At 37.0% G+C, this 23,983-nt stretch overlaps 1 protein-coding gene across 6 annotated transcripts in view; it reads right to left on the bottom strand.

Annotated features, from left to right (window-relative positions):
- Window positions 1–23,983, bottom strand: part of LOC132544688 (disabled homolog 2-interacting protein-like) — a 134,482-nt gene that overhangs the window by 79,730 nt on the left and 30,769 nt on the right. Inside the window, exon 1 of one of the 6 annotated variants that reach the window (XM_060208315.1) lies at window positions 17,365–17,420. The exons of the other annotated variants lie outside the window; for them this stretch is intronic. Within the exon in view, the coding sequence (XP_060064298.1) occupies window positions 17,365–17,398 (34 nt within the window). The 5' untranslated portion in view covers window positions 17,399–17,420. Of the gene's footprint in view, window positions 1–17,364; window positions 17,421–23,983 lie in introns of those variants that run through there. 6 annotated transcript variants of the gene reach the window in all.

Genomic DNA, 23,983 nt, shown 5'->3' on the forward strand with positions numbered 1-23,983 from the left:
CCCTCGATATAATGATCTCGCCTGATAGCCATGTCCTCACTAAGATTTTAATCAGGTGGAGGATACCACATTTAAATTGCACCACTATATGTATTATTACAATTCCATGCATAATAAAGAAATGAAATATGCTTCCATATGATGGCCATGTACCTGGAAAATGAATTTCACACACAAGTCCCATTTCAATGCAACTAGGTCATAATAATGACCATTTCTAAATCAAGGTCGCATCCAGATTTTCATAAGGGAAGTAACTTTCATTCTCTAATCAATTGACTCCTAATAACAATTCTGCATGCAATAATTGTATGGTTCGATGCATGGCCTGTTCATTCCCTTAAAGCATTAACGACCATAAAACCATTAAAATGGGGCAACTAATGGTTATCTGCCACAGACAGAATCTAAATTGTTGACTGAACTAGAAAAGATTTAAAACTGTGATGGACTGATGGAAGATTAAAATCACGCAAGCGAAAATATACAGATATAAAAACTGCACAAGGTCAAGACACGGAGATATGAAGATAAAATACTGTTTCCACCAAAACTTGCCACAAACGTGAATAATGCTTATGTTTATATCGTTACAAGTATATGAATTTATTAATGGTTTGTCATCGTAAAGTCTAGTCATCACTATAGGCTAAAACTAACCCATTATTTACAGACATTCTAGGCCCTTCAGTGACAAATCCAAATCAAATTTGTCAAAAACTTGTTCACATGAAGATGTAGGAAAATGTCTATAGACATGGAGGGGCTCATCCTACACAATATGTAGGGTGTAACAACCAGGCAAAGACAACATAGACCCCTACCACATATAACAAGATCAATAGAATGTCATGTGTTCTTTATGTTTCCTACAGAGAGAAACACAATTATGGGAAAGTGTGTACCACTAATCCCCATCGTGTTCTTCCCATTCTCAAATATAAATTGGTTCATCTTGTCGACCATAAATTCCTCAGCATACAAGCCTCATGTTTAATTTGATGTAAACAGATCGGACAAGCTACTATGGGTTACTGTACAGAACAGCCGGTCCCTGTAGTTAGTGTGTACTTGAATGCACATCAATCTGTTTCTGTTAGGTCCTCTGATGTAAGATGGTGACACTCGTAAATCCAGCATTTCCCAATAAATCACGATCACTACGCAAAACAAAGTCACTAAACATAGTTACACAGCGGAAATATGGCAACAATAGAAAATATAGAGTTAAATTCCTAGTTACTACTCAAAGTAATGTCACTAGGTATAGTCACATGGTGGATGTACAAGGCAATGACACAAAAAAGAGTGTAAAATTCATAGTCACTACACAGTCACATGGTGGATGTACAAGGCAATGACACAAAAAAGAGTGTAAAATTCATAGTCACTACACAGTCACATGGTGGATGTACAAGGCAACGACACAAAAAAGAGTGTAAAATTCATAGTCACTACACAGTCACATGGTGGATGTACAAGGCAACGACACAAAAAAGAGTGTGAAATTCATAGTCACTACACAGTCACATGGTGGATGTACAAGGCAACGACACAAAAAAGAGTGTGAAATTCATAGTCACTACACAGTCACATGGTGGATGTACAAGGCAACGACACAAAAAAGAGTGTGAAATTCATAGTCACTACACAGTCACATGGTGGATGTACAAGGCAACGACACAAAAAAGAGTGTGAAATTCATAGTCACTACACAGTCACATGGTGGATGTACAAGGCAACGACACAAAAAAGAGTGTAAAATTCATAGTCACTACACAGTCACATGGTGGATGTACAAGGCAACGACACAAAAAAGAGTGTGAAATTCATAGTCACTACACAGTCACAAGGTGGGTGTACAAGGCAACGACACAAAATATAGAGTAAGATTCATAGTCACTACACAGTCACATGGTGGATGTACATGGCAACGACACAAAAAAGAGTGTGAAATTCATAGTCACTACACAGTCACAAGGTGGGTGTACAAGGCAACGACACAAAATATAGAGTAAGATTCATAGTCACTACACAGTCACATGGTGGAAGTACAAGGCAACGACACAAAATATAGAGTAAGATTCATAGTCACTACACAGTCACATGGTGGAAGTACAAGGCAACGACACAAAATATAGAGTAAGATTCATAGTCACTACACAGTCACATGGTGGATGTACATGGCAACGACACAAAATATAGAGTAAGATTCATAGTCACTACACAGTCACATGGTGGATGTACAAGGCAACGACACAAAATATAGAGTAAGATTCATAGTCACTACACAGTCACAAGGTGGGTGTACAAGGCAACGACACAAAATATAGAGTAAGATTCATAGTCACTACACAGTCACATGGTGGATGTACATGGCAACGACACAAAATATAGAGTAAGATTCATAGTCACTACACAGTCACATGGTGTAGAAATCATATTTACCACTCAAAACAAAGTCACTCCACTGTCACATGGTGGAAGTACGAGGCAACGACACAAAATATAGAGTAAAATTCATAGTCACTACACAGTCACATGGTGGATGTACAAGACAACGACACAAAAAAGAGTGTAAAATTCATAGTTACTACACATTCACATGGTGAAAGTGCCAGGCAACAACACAAAACACAGTGTAAAATTTATCTGCTACACAAAACAATGTCACTCCACAGTCACATGATGGAGGCAACAATATAACCCAAAATATAGTAATGCACTCAAGGACACAATGCAAAATGTATACTTAAGTCACAATACAAAACAAAGTTGTAAAACCCAAAATTGAAAATCGGTATATGTCAAGAAAGTTCTTAAGCAAACCAGAATCCGATGAATCTTAACGTTCAATACTACAGGGAAACCAAAATCCATAGAGAGGTTCTCAAAATATTGCTTCTGAACTCAATGCAAGACAGAATGGATGGGTATAGGCATTAACACTAACACTATATGCCTTATTTCAACTGCTTCTCCTCCCTCACCAACCCTCATGAAATTGTGGGGTCATAAAAACAGAAATAGCCATATTGCAAATCACACACCCTCATGGATCAAATCACATGCACAGCACAGATCCACTGTGAATACCACCAAAGGGACATAACCCCCAGCAAATCATCAAAATGGAAAAAGGAAATTCCTGGGAAACATCAATTAAAAGCAGTATTATTTTTATGTAAAATAAAAAGAAAATAAATCTACCGAGAATCACTGAAATAAAACTATCATGGGCAGCAAGTACAATGAAGTTGCACCTGAATATTAAAAAAATCAATAAGGTTAGTAAAAATATTCCGTTGAAGCAAACTATTTGGCATTATTTCAATTATGACTAACATGATCTTATTGATTTTTAATTGGTATTGAATTCCTAACAATGAAATATTATGTTTGTCCTGTGACAGATGAATTCTTCTCTAAGCTGACTTGATGGATCTTGGAATAAAAAGATAACAAAGAATGGTAAGGAGAGAAGAATGGCTGAAATAAAGTCAATGATAAAATCTAAGACAAATTCACACCCACAACTTTTTGATATCACTGTATTTATTCTTGTTCTGAAGAGTCCAACATTGGGAGTATTATCCTTATGTAACTGTAATACTCTATATACCGTTACTTTTGCACGATGCATTTCTTTATAAAAAAAATCCCAGTATATGAACCTTTTGAAATTCTTGCATATTTTATTTTTTGCAATTTTATCACCTCAGAAATTTGAAAGGCCTCTTCTGAAGACCTTAGAAAGGACATAGCTTAAAGACACATCAGTGGAGATTTAACTGACCAGTCATACACAATGAGAAATTTACATAACGACTAGTATCTATTTATTATGAAAGTATTCATGACTTTTTTTTTGCAATTTTTCAAAGGGTTGACAAATTCACAAAAATAAGATACACAAAAAATCCCTATATACAATATATCCCAATTTCAGTTGAAAGTAATTCATTTCTGAAGATTTTTTATTTCTATTTTTTTTTTCAAAGGTGATATTCTAAACACACTAGCCAACAGAGTATTTGATTTACAGAAAAACCAAAAGCAGAAAAAAACCCATTCTGCAACCTTCTTCTGATGGAAGAAACAGACACATAAAGTATTGACTAACAACTCTGACAGACAAACTGGCAAGAACACAGGAAACATTAATGTAACAGGGAAGAAATCCATTCAACAAGGAAAAATCTAGAAAACAAACGAGAACAAAACAGGGGAGATAACCATGGAAGAGTCATCTGGATCATTTCTATTTCTACACCCATTGAGGAATGTGTACTGATTCCTTCTTAATTATCACTGATAATGTATATCAATTAAATTGTAATTCTTCAAATTCAGAATTCTCTGTATCATTACCAGAACTGTTCCTCTTTAAAGCATTGTCTGTAATGCTTGATTAACAGAGGCCTGAAATTATGCATTATTAAGTAACACAAAGAAATAAAATTCTAAATACTGGAAAATGACAGGGTAGCAGCCATATTATTGAAGCCTACTGTGAGAACACAACAGCCTGTTGGTTTTATACCTCCTGCTGGCCCATTAATTAGATAGAGCTCATCACAAGCCTTTCACTATCTGTAATCAAGTTTCATGGCCTAATATTATTTGATCACTATTCATTTGTACATTTTCCATTCTCTAAATCCATAATATCAATCCAAAATTTGTGTTTAAAAAATTTATCATGATCTGATACATGTCAAGCTAATCAATAAATGGACAAAATGAACAAAAAGATGAAACATTAACGATTATTTTAATGTTTCTGTCACACTGACATGGAAAGCTAGCATGGGGTCCTCTTAGGGGTTCTTATTCTGTAAATTAGGCATCAGATAGGGGTAGCGAGTAATCCTCAGACTGACAGGGGTAGCGAGTAATCCTCAGACTGACAGGGGTACAGAGTAATCCTCACACAGACAGGGGTACAGAGTAATCCTCACACAGACTGGGGTACAGAGTAATCCTCACACAGACTGGGGTACAGAGTAATCCTCACACAGACAGGGGTACAGAGTAATCCTCACACAGACTGGGGTACAGAGTAATCCTCACACAGACAGGGGTACAGAGTAATCCTCACACAGACAGGGGTACAGAGTAATCCTCACACAGACAGGGGTACAGAGTAATCCTCACACAGACAGGGGTACAGAGTAATCCTCACACAGACTGGGGTACAGAGTAATCCTCACACAGACAGGGGTACAGAGTAATCCTCACGCAGACAGGGGTACAGACAGGGGTACAGAGTAATCCTCACACAGACTGGGGTACAGAGTAATCCTCACACAGACAGGGGTACAGAGTAATCCTCACACAGACAGGGGTACAGACAGGGGTACAGACATGGGTACAGAGTAATCCTCACACAGACTAGGGTACAGAGTAATCCTCACACAGACAGGTGTACAGACAGGGGTACAGAGTAATCCTCACACAGACAGGGGTACAGAGTAATCCTCACACAGACAGGGGTACAGAGTAATCCTCACACAGACAGGGGTACAGAGTAATCCTCACACAGACTGGGGTACAGACAGGGGTACAGACATGGGTACAGAGTAATCCTCACACAGACTAGGGTACAGAGTAATCCTCACACAGACAGGTGTACAGACAGGGGTACAGAGTAATCCTCACACAGACAGGGGTACAGAGTAATCCTCACACAGACAGGGGTACAGAGTAATCCTCACACAGACAGGGGTACAGAGTAATCCTCACACAGACTGGGGTACAGACAGGGGTACAGAGTAATCCTCACACAGACTGGGGTACAGACAGGGGTACAGAGTAATCCTCACACAGACAGGGGTACAGAGTAATCCTCACACAGACTGGGGTACAGACAGGGGTACAGAGTAATCCTCACACAGACAGGGGTACAGAGTAATCCTCACACAGACTGGGGTACAGACAGGGGTACAGAGTAATCCTCACGCAGACAGGGGTATAGAGTAATCCTCACACAGACTGGGGTACAGAGTAATCCTCACGCAGACAGGGGTACAGACAGGGGTACAGAGTAATCCTCACACAGACTGGGGTACAGAGTAATCCTCACACAGACTGGGGTACAGAGTAATCCTCACACAGACAGGGGTACAGGGGTACAGACAGGGGTACAGAGTAATCCTCACACAGACAGGGGTACAGAGTAATCCTCACACAGACAGGGGTACAGAGTAATCCTCACACAGACAGGGGTACAGAGTAATCCTCACACAGACTGGGGTACAGACAGGGGTACAGAGTAATCCTCACACAGACTGGGGTACAGACAGGGGTACAGAGTAATCCTCACACAGACAGGGGTACAGAGTAATCCTCACACAGACAGGGGTACAGAATAATCCTCACGCAGACAGGGGTACAGAGTAATCCTCACACAGACAGGGGTACAGAGTAATCCTCACACAGACAGGGGTACAGAGTAATCCTCACACAGACAGGGGTACAGAGTAATCCTCACGCAGACAGGGGTACAGAGTAATCCTCACACAGACAGGGGTACAGAGTAATCCTCACACAGACTGGGGTACAGACAGGGGTACAGAGTAATCCTCACACAGACTTGGGTACAGAGTAATTCTCACACAGACTGGGGTACAGAGTAATTCTCACACAGACTGGGGTACAGAGTAATTCTCACACAGACTGGGGTACAGAGTAATCCTCACACAGACTGGGGTACAGACAGGGGTACAGAGTAATCCTCACACAGACTTGGGTACAGAGTAATCCTCACGCAGACTGGGGTACAGACAGGGGTACAGAGTAATCCTCACACAGACTTGGGTACAGAGTAATTCTCACACAGACTGGGGTACAGAGTAATCCTCACACAGACTTGGGTACAGAGTAATTCTCACACAGACAGGGGTACAGAGTAATCCTCACACAGACTTGGGTACAGAGTAATTCTCACACAGACTGGGGTACAGAGTAATTCTCACACAGACTGGGGTACAGAGTAATTCTCACACAGACTGGGGTACAGAGTAATCCTCACACAGACTGGGGTACAGACAGGGGTACAGAGTAATCCTCACACAGACTTGGGTACAGAGTAATCCTCACACAGACAGGGGTACAGAGTAATCCTCACACAGACTGGGGTACAGACAGGGGTACAGAGTAATACCACAATCAAATAGAGGAACAGGAAAAATTCCTTATTCAACGTGACTGCATATATATACCAGTAGGTCAACCAGAGCATGAATCAGTCCGTTCATGTCAATAAAAATTTTGTTCTTATTTCAGTAATCATTACCTTAACTTTACTCTGCAAATACAGCACCTGCACCCATCTTTGTAGCCCAGATTTGTATTTTTGATGTAAATAATATTGAGATGTCCTCCATTTCTACTGACAATGCTTTGCTGCATTAGTGAGATATAATACATCCATTTCTACCACATGTTTCCTTGTCAACAACAATTCTAAACCCTAAACATTTATAGAGCAATGATTCATCCAAACAAGACATTGTATGGGATGTGTAGGACTTTAAAACTCCAATACATGGAACTTTCACTAAAAATGTAAAGAAAAAATACACATAATGTACAATATGTAAAGCAAAAAGGTAAAAATTAGCTGAGAACTACTTAAGACGATATTCTGCATTGGTAATTATGGAAAAGTTGTTAATATTTACTTTTTGTAAACATGCCTCCATTTCTGATCTCTGCCGAACCAAGGCCTTCAGACATTTCTGTGAGAGGTTCATATTTACTACAAATATATATACCTCCTATTCAGATTACCCGGCGAACCTTCAAATGGCTATACACCTGTATATCTGTGATATGATGTCACGAAAAGTGCACAGCACATGTGACATCACACTTTACCTGTAAACATGTCTGCTACACCTGTACGACTGAGTATGCAGATTGGTCACATATTTTTTTTCGTGATGACCTTCTGAACTGTGTGTAACTCTGGTTTGTATTTTAAGTGGGACCAACTTTTATTATTTTTTCTTTGTTTTGATATCCCCACAACCTTTCTCTTAATAGATACTACCATGTTTAAGCATGTTTTAATCATTTCTTTGTATAAGTATGAAGTGGAAATTTTCTTAATATGGTAAATTTGCAAATCATGTAAATATTGGGGCATTAACAGTGGTACATATATAAAGGCAACTTCCTTTGATCAATATATTGCAAAACAGGTGTCTTCTCGTGTCTTGAAACTAGATGCATTAATGGGAATGTTTCTTTTTTTAGTCAAGGTAGACATTTCAGCATTGGAAGGAAAATTCTCTTTTGTTATGATCAAATATGGAGCTAAATTCTAATATGAAATTACACCATATATTAAGAAATTGAGAATGAAATTTAGAATTGAATATAAATTATCATATATTAATTACCTATATCAAGATAGGTATGATAGAATTACTGGGTTTGGTGGTTTTGGTGGGTTTGGTATGACAAGGTGATTGATATGAACAACCTAATGGAGGCCCCTGGTGCTGTAATTACTGTGGCTACCTGTCCCCGTGGTGGTACTGATGCTCAGGGCAGATTAGACTGGTAGAGTAACCCATCAGACCTCAGGGTGTCAGTATTGATCCCTATAGGTCATAAATGACAGGCCATCCCCACAGGTCTGAATTATTCAAATGCATATCAGGTCACCTTTGCCTAATATAGAACAGGTTTATCTAAATATTAGTTACTTTTTAAATACATTGCTCTGAGGTAAACCTTGGATGGTATAACTCAATGATACACCATAATACAGAACCTGATTTAGAACTTATGGATAGATTGAGTTTGACTTAATGTCCAACACAATATACCCCACCTCCTTTCCTCTTCATATCTGTGGACAAAAGACAGCCTGACCATAATACCCACCATGTTTTGAGGTCTGTAGATGACCTCAAAAGATGCCACACCCACTGTTGTATGGTCAGTGGTCAGTATATCACCAGACGAGATGACTCACCTATTGTTGTATGGTCAGTGGTCAGTAGATCACCTGACATGATGACAAATCCACTGTTGTATTGTTAGAGGTCAGTAGGTCACCCGACAAGATGCCCCACCCTCTGTTGTATAGTCAGTGGTCAGTAGATCACCTGACAAGATGACTCACCTACTGTTGTATGGTCTGTGGTCAGTATATCACCTGACAAGATGACTCACCCACTGTTTTATGGTCAGCGGTCAGTAGATCACCTGACAAGATAACTCACCTACTATTGTATGGTCAGTAGATCACCTGACAAGATGCCCCACCCACTACTGTATGGTCTGTGGTCAGTAGATCACCTGACAAGATGCCCCACCCACTACTGTATGGTCTGTGGTCAGTAGATCACCTGACAAGATGCCCCACCCACTGTTGTATGGTCAGTGGTCAGTAGATCACCTGACAAGATGACTCAACTACTGTTGTATGGTCAGTGGTCAGTAGATCACCTGACAAGATGACTCACCTACTGTTGTATGGTCAGTGGTCAGTAGATCACCTAGCAAGACGACTCACCTACTGTTGTATGGTCAGTGGTCAGTAGATCACCTGACATCTTGAATACCACTTTTTAAATATCTGTGGTCAGTAAATGATCAACACAATATGACCCACCCACTTTCCTTCTGTTATGTCATAGTCTTACTCATAAAACAGTAAACTCAATTACACAAATATGCTGACACACAAGAATTAACGATTACCGATAATAGAAGATAAATACGACAGACTACTGCAGAATGATCATAGACGGTGCATATGTATTGATTGTTAGAAACTTCATTGTTAGGTAGTCACTTTAAATGTCTAGGAAAAGCTGTTAACCAATTTTCTAGTTACAGAATAGGGTTTAGAATGGTGATGCATAAGAGAAGTGTAATTGTTAGTCAATAGCTGCAACAGTACCCTACACAATTATATAGACTAACAATGCATGGTGGAAATTAACCAAATGCTATCAAACTATTCTAGTCTGAAAAAAATTCTACCAAATCTGTCAGTATACAAAGTGTAACCTTTCAAAACTAAACTCTGTGCAATCAAGATATAATTTGTTATTTTCTATGGTTCAAAGTTTTGGGGCTTTACCAAAAACTTGCAGCATAAAGGATATATTATTTCTAAAAGTCATAAAACCAACTTCAGATTTCTCTGTTCATATTTTCTCAAAAGTTTTTTTTTTTTGAGTTCAAGTCCATCTTTAATAATTGAGGAAAACAAAACTCCTCAAAGTAAACATCAATGCAGTATTTATCAAACTTTCACCCAGACACAACTGCACAGATACTATGAACATTAGAGCTTGTTGATCTTAACCTGCCTATTGTGAACAAAATCACTGGATCCACTGTTGTTTATTTGAGATCTAGTTTTCTGACAACATTTTCTAAATCTTTAGCTAGAATATCTATCTATATTAATATGATATACATACAAATTGTTTCTGAATCTTGTGTTAGTTGTTTGCACAACTGGGTGGACTAGTGCATCCTTAACAAATCAAATACTGTGAAATCCCATATTTTTGTTGGGCTCAAATTTTGTGGTTTCAATAAAAACACATTTTCATTTAAACTTGATATTGTGGATTATTAATACTAACAAATTTCTCTAGTGTTAAGAAAATGTGTATCTAAATTGTTAATCATTTTTTAGATATGAATTTGTGGATTAAGTGTACACTCTAAATCAATGAAAATAAATGTTCCACAAAAATTAATGATCTTACAGTGAAGGTTACTCCTGAGCTGTACTATTCCCTCAGAACCTTTCAACAAGTATATACTAAAAGTACAAATGTTAATACCCTTATTTATCAAAGTGACACAGCTATAACTGAATTCTATACCTGCAAACTTTATGTAGACAAAACTTTCCTCGTCATCACCGTGACACAGCTATTAAAAGATTGTTCAGAAATACCTACTAACAATACAACTCACACCAACCATTGCTTTGTACTGTTTACATACTTACTCTCCTCCTCTGTATCTGGACTGTCCAAAACATTGTACGGACTGTCCAGTCTGCAGTCAGAACTGGACAATAGGGAGCGCTGGTCACTCCCTGAAGATGGGTCACACCCACCGGTCAATATGCTGGCCCTTTTGAGGAATGACATATTACCAGAATGTGAGTTAGAACTGGTTTTATAGCAACCATCTTTACAAGTAAAACAACTACAGAAACAGTCCATGGCTGTTCTTTTAGGTCTACATCATCATTTTTAGTCCATGGCTGTTCTTTTAGGTCTACATCATCATTTTTAGTCCATTGCTGTCCTGTCGGTTCTACAGCATCACACTTAGTCCATGGCTATCCTGTTGGGTCTACTTTGTGATGTCGGAACAGTTAGGTTCCCCTTTCGTATCTGCAGTTCATTAACAGACTTAGCACATCCTGACACCATATATGATTACGTTGAATTTACGAAAGTTTTAAAGTCTCTGTATAAAGGCAATGTACACGCTGACGGTTCCTAAACAGCTTTAGATATAGTGGTTAACAAAATATCCACACAACCCTAATCCAGCTTAATCTTCTACGTTGTTTCAGAATAGTTTTGTAAGATTACGTTACAAATAAATCACACTGAAATGTTAATGTCCATAAAATTCAACTGTGGCCAAGAATGTTATAAGTGGTAAACAAATGCTTCCATACAGGTTTAAACACCCAGATGAACTAACAACGATGATATATAACATGAAGACTATCGGACCACCAATCCTTTAGTGAACTTCACAAAACCACAACAATTTTTGTCTCTACATGCATACCTCCATAATCAATATCTTTTAAAAGAATCTGTTCAGTTGTGATAAAACATTTGATTTGTTGAAAAGTACACAAAATTATCCTCTTGTTATAAATTAACTGTGGTTCATTTCCAGGCAAAATGGCCAATCCTCAGATCAATAAGGAAAAGGTCATAAAAAATATCCGTCCTCGTATATCGACACAGCTAGGCTGAAGTTGGTGTTGGGTAGTTAGTCGTGGGCAAACTAAGCACTTGAATGATTCAGTGTCTAATAGGGTGCAACAGCGAGTCAATAGTGCTATCTTAACATATTTATCATTATAAGATGAATTTGCCTTCCCTTTGATTATGACATGCTTCTGTCAGATTTTGTTCTTAAAATACTCTATATAGAGTGCTACCTGATATTTATCCTAAAGCCTCTTCAATCTACGGACAAGGTGTATATCCGGTAATGTTAAGTACACAAAAACAGGTTTCTTTTGAAGATGGTACAATCCTGGTAACCATCGCTACACACTAGTGTACAAACATCTCACCAATTCACCACTGCACTCGAATTGATACAGCTCACCTCCTGAAGATGCGACACTGCAGCTCTCAATATTTAACTCCCAAAAATGTACACTGACGTAACATCAGCTTCAGACTTTCTCTCATAATGCGCCTTTCACTAGGTGGCACCTCTGTCACATTACAGTTTTGCTACCAGCATTCTTACAGTTATTGCTATTTCACGATTTGGATGTAGCATGCTAAAACTTCATTTTTCTCCTCAACAGAATTGGAGAATTCTGATGGAGGCGTGTGCCTTCAAATATAACGCGATGTGGTGAGAACTTAAAATGCATTGTATACTGTAACAACTCAACAGCTCAAACTTATCACAAAGCACTCTACCAATGAAAGCAAGCAAAATCCTGAGTTATAGTTCACCAAGTATTATATATTGCTAATTTGGGACTCGGACGGTTATTAAGGTGAGTTTTGTACTGAAATCTCAACAGTCCATGATGACCCCAATTAACAGGACTTGCACTTGAAAATGTCTGATAATATACAAGTTGATTTGTTACGTAATCTTCTTCTTTACAACGGTTCCTACTTTCAATCACCTGCACTGTGGTCAAGATGATAGATTTATGTATACAAGTATCTGTAATAGCATGGTTTGTAAAACACTCTATCCATCACTTCACATTAGGAATAAAGGAACTCCATCATACACATATATATATATATCTAAAGATGTCAAATCTGTTGACAACAATCAAAGTTTCCAGAAATGGCTTACTGCTGCGGTCACCACCTGTATGTCGGGATGTAGGTAATACAGGTTTGTCAGGTCGGATTAATGATACTCAACAGACTACAGAAGACCTAGTCCGTCTTCCCATGTAGTCCTGCTTCACTCATGTAAACATTCACAAATGACTGTCCCTCGAGAATGGGTAATCCTTGGCATCCATCAATACAAGTTTTTGACGGTAAAGCTGTGCGTAATCTTATTCGTAATAGCTGGTAAAGGTTAGGCAAAGATGAGTCAAAACCAACCGTCATAACTTCGGCAAAATATAACCATAATGTAAACAACATCAGCGAGAGGGAAGGCTTCCCGGCACGCTGTGCATTCTCGTGGTGTAAATGATATTGATTCTTGCATGTTCATAAAATTTTTTATTTGTCTTAATTTACCACTAAATATCATTTTACCTTCCTAAACGTACAACAAATAAGCATATGAGTTTTGAAAACAGCTAGCTTGTGTTTTTTACACTTTTAATTTACTGCCTGTTAACGTGGTCTGGTGATCTGAATACGAGATACAGACATTTTTTACTTCCGTTTTCAACACCAGACATCAATAATGATTTTACCTGTTGTGTGCATATATGCTCATAATACAATCCCAGAGCATCAGATATAGCCCTGTCAACTTAGTACATTTCTTCAATAACACATATTTAATTAATTTCTTTGCTGAATATACAGCCACTAAACAAACATTCTATCACATAATGATTCAGTATTAATACAAGATATTTGATACCTAGAAACACACTGCTTGAAATAATTTTTGTTGATTTTGACAAAGCTGACAAAATAGGGTCAAGACTTTATAACAAATTAGCACATCAATAGAGCCAGTAGTCGGGTCTACAGCAGTAATGTGTATGAATCAAGTGAAGACACAACACCAACCTCTGGTTATGTAACACCTGTATCAGTGTGGGTAGACTGGGTTTTAACTACCGATACCAGGTGCTGGCTAAGTTAACTGCAGGTGTACAATGTGTCTGTGTAATTATATCACTATCACAGCTTTACAACTTCGACCCCCTCCCCCAACCTTTACACTCACAAATTACTATAAACCTACTAGAGAAATCATCTCCCTGCCACGCCCGTCACATTATTGTAGCGTAACATAGGGACACCATCCTTTGTCAAGTTACTATAGTGTTACATAGGGACACCATCCCTTGTCAAGTTACTGTAGTGTTACATAGGAACATCATCTCTCTGTCAGGTTACTGTAGTGTAACATAGGGACACCATCCCTTTGTCAAGTTATTATAGTGTAACATAGGGACACCAAACTTCCGTCAAGTTTCTGTAGTGTAACATAGGAACACCATCCCTTTGTCAAGTTACTATAATGTTACATAGGGACACCAAACTTCTGTCAAGTTTCTGTAGTGTAACATAGGGACACCATCCCTTTGTCAAGTTACTATAGTGTAACATAGGGACACCATCCCTTTGTCAAGTTATTATAGTGTAACATAGGGACACCAAACTTCTGTCAAGTTTCTGTAGTGTAACATAGGAACACCATCCCTTTGTCAAGTTACTATAATGTTACATAGGGACACCAAACTTCTGTCAAGTTTCTGTAGTGTAACATAGGGACACCATCCCTTTGTCAAGTTACTATAGTGTAACATAGGGACACCATCCCTTTGTCAAGTTACTATAGTGTTACAAAGGGACACCAAACTTCTGTCAAGTTTCTGTAGTGTTACATAGGGACACCATCCCTTTGTCAAGTTACTATAGTGTAACATAATGACACCATCCCTTTGTCAAGTTACTGTAGTATAACATAGGGACACCAAACGTCTGTAATGTTACTGTAGTATAACATTAGGACACCAAACTTCTATCGAGTGGAACCAGTTTTTTGTAGTCTGTTCATTAATCCACACAGAAGAGATAATCATTATGTAAAGAGACATCTCAGCTTTACAGAATTTGTAGACATGAATTATAGTGCATTTAAAATGCTATATTATCATCCATAAATTCTAAAATCCAACCAGTTCAGTACCAAAAGGAGAACTCTTTAATATGTAAATATGTTGAACAACGACGTCTTATAAAAAAAAAATTGTTGGCCCAAGGGGGATAACTCTTATGACCTAATCCCAAAATGTGATATCTAATGACAGTTGCCTGTCTTAGATGAGTAGGTCTTAATGAGTTCTGTATTAACTTATCGCAGGAATATGCTAAACAAGGGTATGAATATTAAAACCTGTCATTAGTGAATCAGTTATCAATGTCATTTCCATATCATCAGCTTTTCCAATCTTTTAAATTAGCTCATCACCAAGTACTCATCTCCTGGGAATCTTACAATTGGTGACTACTTCACAGTGAAATATCACTGACCTTTAGCTGACCCTACATCCTTGATATCTATCTATACTTTATACTACAATGTCTTGTATCTACTCTAAACCATCAATACCTGTCTATACTGAACACTACAATGTCTTGTATCTACTTTAAATCATCAATACCTGTCTATATTGAACACTACAATGTCTTGTATCTACTCTTAAGTCATCAATACCTGCCTATACTGAACACGATATCTTGTATCTACTTTAAATCATCAATACCTGTTAGCTACTTTAAATCATCAATACCTGTCTATACTGAACACTACAATGTCTTGTATCTATTGTAAATCATCAATACCTGTCTATATTGAACACTACAATGTCTTGTATCTATTGTAAATCATCAAAACCTGTCTATATTGAACACTACAATGTCTTGTATCTACTCTAAATCATCAATACCTGTCTATACTGAACACTACAATGTCTTGTATCTTCTCTAACTCATCAATACCTGTTAGCTACTCTAAAATCATCAATACCTGTCTATACTGAACACTACAATGTCTTGTATCTACTCTAAATCATCAATACCTGTCTATACTGAACACTACAATGTCTTGTATCTACTCTAAATCATCAATACCTGTCTATACTGAACACTACAATGTCTTGTATCTTCTCTAACTCATCAATACCTGTTAGCTACTCTAAAACATCAATACCTGTCTATACTGAACACTACAATGTCTTGTATCTACTCTAAATCATCAATACCTGTCTATACTGAACACTACAATGTCTTGTGTCTACTCTAAATCATCAATACCTGTCTATATTGAACACTACAATGTCTTGTATCTATTGTAAATCATCAATACCTGTCTATACTGAACACTACAATGTCTTGTATCTACTCTAAATCATCAATACCTGTCTATACTGAACACTACAATGTCTTGTGTCTACTCTAAATCATCAATACCTGCCTATACTGAACACTACAATGTCTTGTATCTACTTTAAATCATCAATACCTGTCTATATTGAACACTACAATGTCTTGTATCTACTCTAAATCATCAATACCTGTCTATACTGAACACGATATCTTGTATCTACTTTAAATCATCAATACCTGTTAGCTACTTTAAATCATCAAAACCTGTCTATACTGAACACTACAATGTCTTGTATCTACTCTAAATCATCAATACCTGTCTATTTTGAACACTATAATGTCTTGTATCTACTCTAAATCATCAATACCTGTCTATACTGAACACTACAATGTCTTGTATCTACTCTAAATCATCAATACCTGTCTATACTGAACACTACAATGTCTTGTATCTACTCTAAATCATCAATACCTGTCTATACTGAACACTAGATATCTTGTATCTACTCTAAATCATCAATACCTGTCTATACTGAACACTACAATGTCTTGTTTCTACTGTAAATCATCAATACCTGTCTATATTGAACACTATAATGTCTTGTATCTACTCTAAATCATCAATACCTGTCTATACTGAACACTAGATATCTTGTATCTACTCTAAATCATCAATACCTGTCTATACTGAACACTACAATGTCTTGTTTCTACTGTAAATCATCAATACCTGTCTATATTGAACACTACAATGTCTTGTATCTACTCTAAATCATCAATACCTGTCTATACTGAACACTACAATGTCTTGTATCTACTCTAAATCATCAATACCTGTTTATACTGAAAACTTCTATAAATACTACTATTAACATATTCTTTTTCCATTGTTCTGTAATAATTGACCTTGTGTCACACGTAATGTGTTTGTCCTGTTGTCTTAGTGTAGGATTGTGTAGTCAAAACGCGTTCATAATACTTCACAGATCATTAGATAGATACAAACTTTAAACGTCATCATGAAACAATATCTCTAAATGTAACAAATCAACATTACCCCATAATCCACGAATGTACTTGAGAAGAAGCATGACGAGTTTTGATATTAATCCAACAATTCTGTAGTTGCTAATCCTCAATGATGACGATCTGCAGCATCACCTTGGACAGGTGAATCAGGACACTGGATGTTAAAATCTGTTTGTCTCCAAATAAACAGCCTCATTAGTAAGATCAAGAGTTTGAAATACCAAAGGAAATTCAATTTAATTCCAAACTGTCTGGGTATCAACACTTGTGAAAATCAATGCTGTCTAGCACACATGCTGAGAAATGTCTTTGATTTAGAGTCAAAAGTTATAAATGCTGATAATCTAATATTCTCATCAGCGAAACTTTGCCAGATTAAGGATCAATACCAGTATAACATAACACCCTGAGAACAGAGTTTCTTCGTAATTCTTCTTTTAAATTTGATTACCAAGTCTGATATCATTTAAAGTTCTATTTTTATCACATATCTGGCACTGTAGCAATGAGATACAGGTAGAAATCCACTTACAAATCTGACTCGCGCCACAGGGGTGTCGTAACATCTTCATATTTTAGATCACATTGTTTTGTATTAATAATTCAAACAAAACCACTCAATCAAAGATCCTCATCACACCAATACAAGACGAACTTCTGCAAACTTGTGTGGTACCATAATTGCATTGGTTTATAAGGCTTTATCGCCAGTTGCAATAGACGACCATTAATTCACGTCATCACGATCATTTTCGAAATTCTTCCTCCATTAGACAACTGTAATAATAATAAATCTGTGATGATAACTTCATGGCATCTTCCCTTTTGTAAACATTGGAAGATTTCATGTTCATTTCCTGGCATTCAATCATTTCATCTTTTTGAATCAGATTCAGTTTACGATTTAATAATGTTAATTTCTTTTCATTTCATTCTCTCCGTGCGAATAAACTTTCCAACATATCTCACAATTAGCATTTAATAAGAACACCACCTATATTTTGTAAAGTTATATATACATATGGTGTTGATTCTAATGGCTAACTTTGTTTTGCACCCACGCAAAATATCATAAATCCGAGTTGTCGCGACTGTTTCCTACAATGTCTGAGGGCCAAGTTTGCTGTAAAATTGATTGTCCGAGATTGAGCGGGAGCCAGAAGTGAGCTTAGTTAATGTCTCTCATCTCCATCAGGTTTCCGTGTAATTCATTTATATATCATACACACTGTCAGGAATCAATAGCCGGCGATGATATTTGTCACATTCAAACATTTACTGTGAGAACACTTCTCTAATACAAACCTTGATGCATATATTGATGTACATGTGCTTTGCACATTGATCAGACCATCTTATCTCATTTGAAGACGGAGATGACCACCATTAACACTGTGATACCTAATAAAATCACTGATGTTTGTTGATAGTACATGTAGAAAGAGACGGAACACAAATCACTAAATTCCGTACCACAATAATATTCAGGATTGCTGGTTCACTGTAACAATACTGATCACTGAACAGGTCCTCCATAGCAAACCAGTTTCACTCCTGAGTTCTTAAGTGAAACATTAGAGATTGATACAGTAAAGCTATTTATTGAATGATAGACAAAAACATTCCACTTCTCCTCTACTAAATGGATTATCTCCCCTTGGGAAATACGTCCATTTGGATGATGCCTGAAATTTTATAAAATAAAGATGAACTGCACTTCAGGGAAATATTAGAACTCATGCACCAATGGTTTCTACTTCAAAGTATTTAATTCCTTACATCAAGAGCTTCCTGTAGTAAATGTTACATCATTTTCTCAAAATATAGGATCAGTGTTGAGTTGTGTTAGTTTTACTGGGGACATCCTAGCGAAATCTGTGGAGATATCCTTATCTAATAAAAACACCACATCAGAGCCGGAACATCACACATATTTGTCATAACATAAACTGCACACTTAATTCACTCTGATGAAAACGGTTCTGTACGCTGTTACTGGAGAAAACAGAAAGCTGTTTTTCAGTCTCACAAGAGTTGTAACATGATGTAACATGAACAAATTGTATTCTTTAAATCCTGGGTTTTCATGCTGATGTGGAGATGTTGAGAAGCGATACTCCCACATCCTGGTGACAGTACATGTCTGTCGATACATTTACCATCATGAGTAACAGATTATTCCACATTTATGTTACTCTAGAGTTCCCTCAAGATTTAACCTCAGTTACAGAAAAATGTCCTTTGTCAGTTCCAATTAGTATCACCATTAATTGTACATTCTAAAAAAAGGAGTTTCCATGACTTTCAGGAGATGTTCTGAGGCAAAACAGCATTCAATGTTTCTGTGATTTCCCTGTCAATTAGTCAATGTCTGCCAGTGGTGGTGTTGCCATAGCCCAAAACTCGGAACACCAAAATTAGTCTAGGGATCTCTTCCACCTTCCACGTAAGATATGAACAACCCTAAGAATATACTGCCCAGTGACTGACCAGCTAGCTACCTGGTGTACTGTATCAATTTAGGGAGATACATATGTATGGCTGTCTGCAGTGTGTTTGTTTTATCACAATAATAGGTAATGGGTGGGGTAATGAATGCATGTTCAGGTCAGACAGCCAGTCAGCTGGTTCTTCATCCTCAGTAAATCACCACCTATATGGCCTGGGTCATGCCTGTTGGTCGGTACTCAAATGTGAAGGGGAGATTATTTACAGATAAATCACTTAGTACACACAACGTAATGAAGGTGGAGAAACACGAGAATCTATCTATATATAATCATATTATCTCTAACACTATAACTAACCAAGACAGATGATTGAAGTATTCTTCTGTCAATTTCCTGTACATGTAATAACAAAGGTCAGGAATCAAGAAGCTAAATATTTTTAGTCAGTAGTCGATGCTGTGTACAAATTTGTATCTTGAAATCAATTCTGTCTGTAATATGAAGAGTGAGTGAAATCTTTTTTGTGCTTTGTATATTATGGAGCTAGAAGTTGTGTGTATTTGTGAAGCTTGAAGTGGTGCTGTGTGTATTTGTGAAGCTTGAAACTCTACTGTGTGTTTCTGTGAAGCTTGAAACTCTACTGTGTGTTTCTGTGAAGCTTGAAACTGTGCTGTGTGTATTTGTGAAGCTTGAAACTCTGCTGTGTGTATATTGTAAAGCTTGAAGTGGTGATGTGTATATTGTAAAGCTTGAAGTGGTGATGTGTATATTGTAAAGCTTGAAGTGGTGATGTGTAAACTTTTGAAGCAATAAGGCTAGTATTGTATCTAGATAAGAAGTCTGAAAAATGAATGTTGTGTGTATATGTGAACCATGCTGTCAGTGTTGTGGTGTTATTCTGGTCTCACAGACATAAACATCCTGTCAATAATCAATTTCAGACCAATTTGTTTGACTTAGTATCCATACCTTATTTCCATACAGAGATCACGTCTCTTTCGTATATCATTTCTTCACATCATTGTGTATACCTTTACTGTCAAACAACCAACAAATATGTCAAATATTCTAAATATATAGAAACATATCAACTATTCTATCTCTACCTCTTGTTTATAATCCAAGTGTTATAAGTATTCCTCACAACAATATGCCAAGTGTCCTAAATCTTGACCTCACAACAATATGCCAAGCATCCTATTTAACAACCTTACAACAACAGGCCACACTTCCTACTTGTTGACCTCATAACAATATGCCATGTTTCTTTTTATTGTTTGCGGTAATTTTCCTTGTCAATGTTTGTAGAAACTCTTTTGATCTCTGTGGTAACATAGACTTTCACAAATCCATGATAAGGTCCATTGTTTGTGGTAACTCTCATCATCTCTGCAGTAAATTCTATTTTCCATATTCATATATTGGCAATCTTGATAACTATTGATGTCTATGGTTACTTTCACTGTAACTGTTTGTGGTAACTCCCACCTTGGTAAGTTGTACTGTTAATGTTCAACAATGTTTGTGGTAACTCCCACCTTGGTAAGTTGAACTGTTAATATTCCATGTTTGTGGTAACTCCAACACTGATAAGTTGTACTGTTCATGTTCAACAATGTTTGTGGTAACTCCAACACTGATAAGTTGTACTGTTCATGTTCAACAGTGTTTGTGGTAACTCCAACACTGGTAAGTTGTACTGTCAATGTTCCACAATGTTTGTGGTAACTCCAACACTGATTAGTTGTACTGTCAATGTTCCACAATGTTTGTGGTAACTCCAACACTGATAAGATGTACTGTTAATGTTCCAAAAATGTTTGTGGTAACTGTCACACTGATTACTTCCATAAATTTGTGGTAATTCCAAACACTGGTTTTTGTGGTAACTGTCACACTGATTACTTCCATAAATTTGTGGTAACTCCAACACTGGCTTTTGTGGTAACTGTCACACTGATTACTTCCATAAATTTGTGGTAATTCCAAACACTGGTTTTTGTGGTAACTGTCACACTGATTACTTCCATAAATTTGTGGTAACTCCAACACTGGTTTTTGTGGTAACTGTCACACTGATTACTTCCATAAATTTGTGGTAACTCCAACACTGGTTTTTGTGGTAACTGTCACACTGATTACTTCCATAAATTTGTGGTAACTAAACACGGATAACACTGTCAATATTCCACAGTGATTGTGGTAGCTCACACACTGGTCACTTCCTCAATATTTGTGGTAACTCTCACATCTGTATCTTGCGCTTGTAATTATCATAAGTAAGTTCCAATATCACAGCCTGTAGAAATATTTCTGTTACGGTTTTTGACATTTTGCAACATTTGACCTGGTTCATAAGAATATCCTTTTAACAAAATAGCAAACTTGTGCTAGGATTTTGTATAAATTCCATCAACAAGGGTTGGTAGACTGCTGACTCTGTTTACTATGAAAGTCCTTTCCTCAGCGATCACTTCCAAGCCAGCCAGATTAATCTTTCATGATAACTACATATATAATGTTAAATGTGAGTTGAGTTTTGCCCTTAAATACTGGGCTGGAACTATTTTCACTTTACAGAGCTGCATGAATACATTGATGGATAAAATGATAGCAAAGATATCATCATTTATCCTGAGCCACGACAATAAACAAACATTTCCATTTCTAAATTATTTGTATCTGAGAAACCATCGCAGAGTAAAAGGACTCCCAGGACAGTCTGTTCAGCTAGGACCCTTCAATGTTGGTCTATAATTCCATCAAACCGATACTCCTTGGATATTTTTCAATTCCATTGCCTTGGTTCACAATATCTCATGAATAAAATATCTCCTTGTTTTACACACTAACATGGACGATTCACCTAAGTACTGTCGTACAATAAATTCATCAAAAGACGTCATGTACATTAAAGGCGGTGTTCATAATAAAACAAGAATTTGTTTCTGATACGCTATTAAGGTAAAACAATAGCAAAACCTTTGTTAATCAAGCTCTGGAAGTTATCTGAAATCAAACGTTTAATTCACAAACAAATCTTAAATAATAGCTTGAAAATTAATTCAAACATTTTACACACTATAGAACATCAATAAGGAAATGTTTGGATTGTTACTCTTGCATTACCAGTGACTGGTCAGTTTGAACAATATTGTTGGTTTGGTTTCAAAGACATCAAGTAGATTTCATATTTTTTTTTATTAATGGACAGGAATTGGGCAAGGTATTTTCTCATCTAAAATAAACAAATCATCATCTTCAAAGACTATGCAATGAAGAAAATGGTGCATATTTATGACTAAGTTAAAGTGAGGAAGTCACATTTTAAATGATCAATTCCATGACCATAAAAATGATTGATACATTTTAATCAAAAGGAATAACAAGTGGAAATAATCTATATTCTTAATCCTTAATAACAACAGGTAGTTTAGTCAGTCTTCTATTGATGGATGGAGTATCTTTAACTTTGGTTTTCTGTGTTTTGGTATCTAAGTCAGTCTTCTATTGATGGGGAGGGTATTTTTAACTTAGGTATTCTGTGTGTTGGTATCTAAGAGAGTCTTCTATTGATGGGGTGGGTATCTTTACCAATAGCTCTCTTGTGTATTGGTATCAAAGTCAGTCTTCTGATGACAGAGTGGGTATCCTTACCCTTGGCTGTCTATATTTGTATGTAGGTCAGTTTTCTGTTGATAGTGTGGGTACCCTTAACCTTGACTGTCTTGTGTTCTGATATCCAAGTCAGTCTCCCGTTAATGGGGTTGGTATCCTTAACCTTGGGTGTCTGTGTATTGGTATCTAAGACTGTCTCCTGTTGATGGGGTTTGGTTTCCTTAACCTTGTCTGTCCATGAACTGGAGTCTAGGTTTACTAACTTTGGCTGTCTGTGTAAGTCAATACAGACCAGCTCATCAACAGATGGTTCCAATAAATGAGTAATCCTTGACCATCTGACCAGACCAATGACCTCTGTCCTGAGTCTGAACAGCATATGTGAGCATTCCAGAGTATATATAGTAAGTCGTATCTCATACTGCAGACATGAAGTTAGACTTAACAACCCACAAACCACACAGGTTTACACTTTGTCTATAATGTAGAAAAACATCCAAGCATTGAATTTATATGCCTTACTTATTAACAGCTAAGCTTAATGTCCAAAATTTTGAAGATCTACTTCATTAAACAGTC

This window comes from Ylistrum balloti, unplaced genomic scaffold (assembly GCF_031769215.1).
Source record: "Ylistrum balloti isolate Yb309-2 unplaced genomic scaffold, AGI_CSIRO_Ybal_v1 Utg369806, whole genome shotgun sequence".
Classification (NCBI taxonomy): Eukaryota; Metazoa; Mollusca; class Bivalvia; order Pectinida; family Pectinidae; genus Ylistrum; species Ylistrum balloti.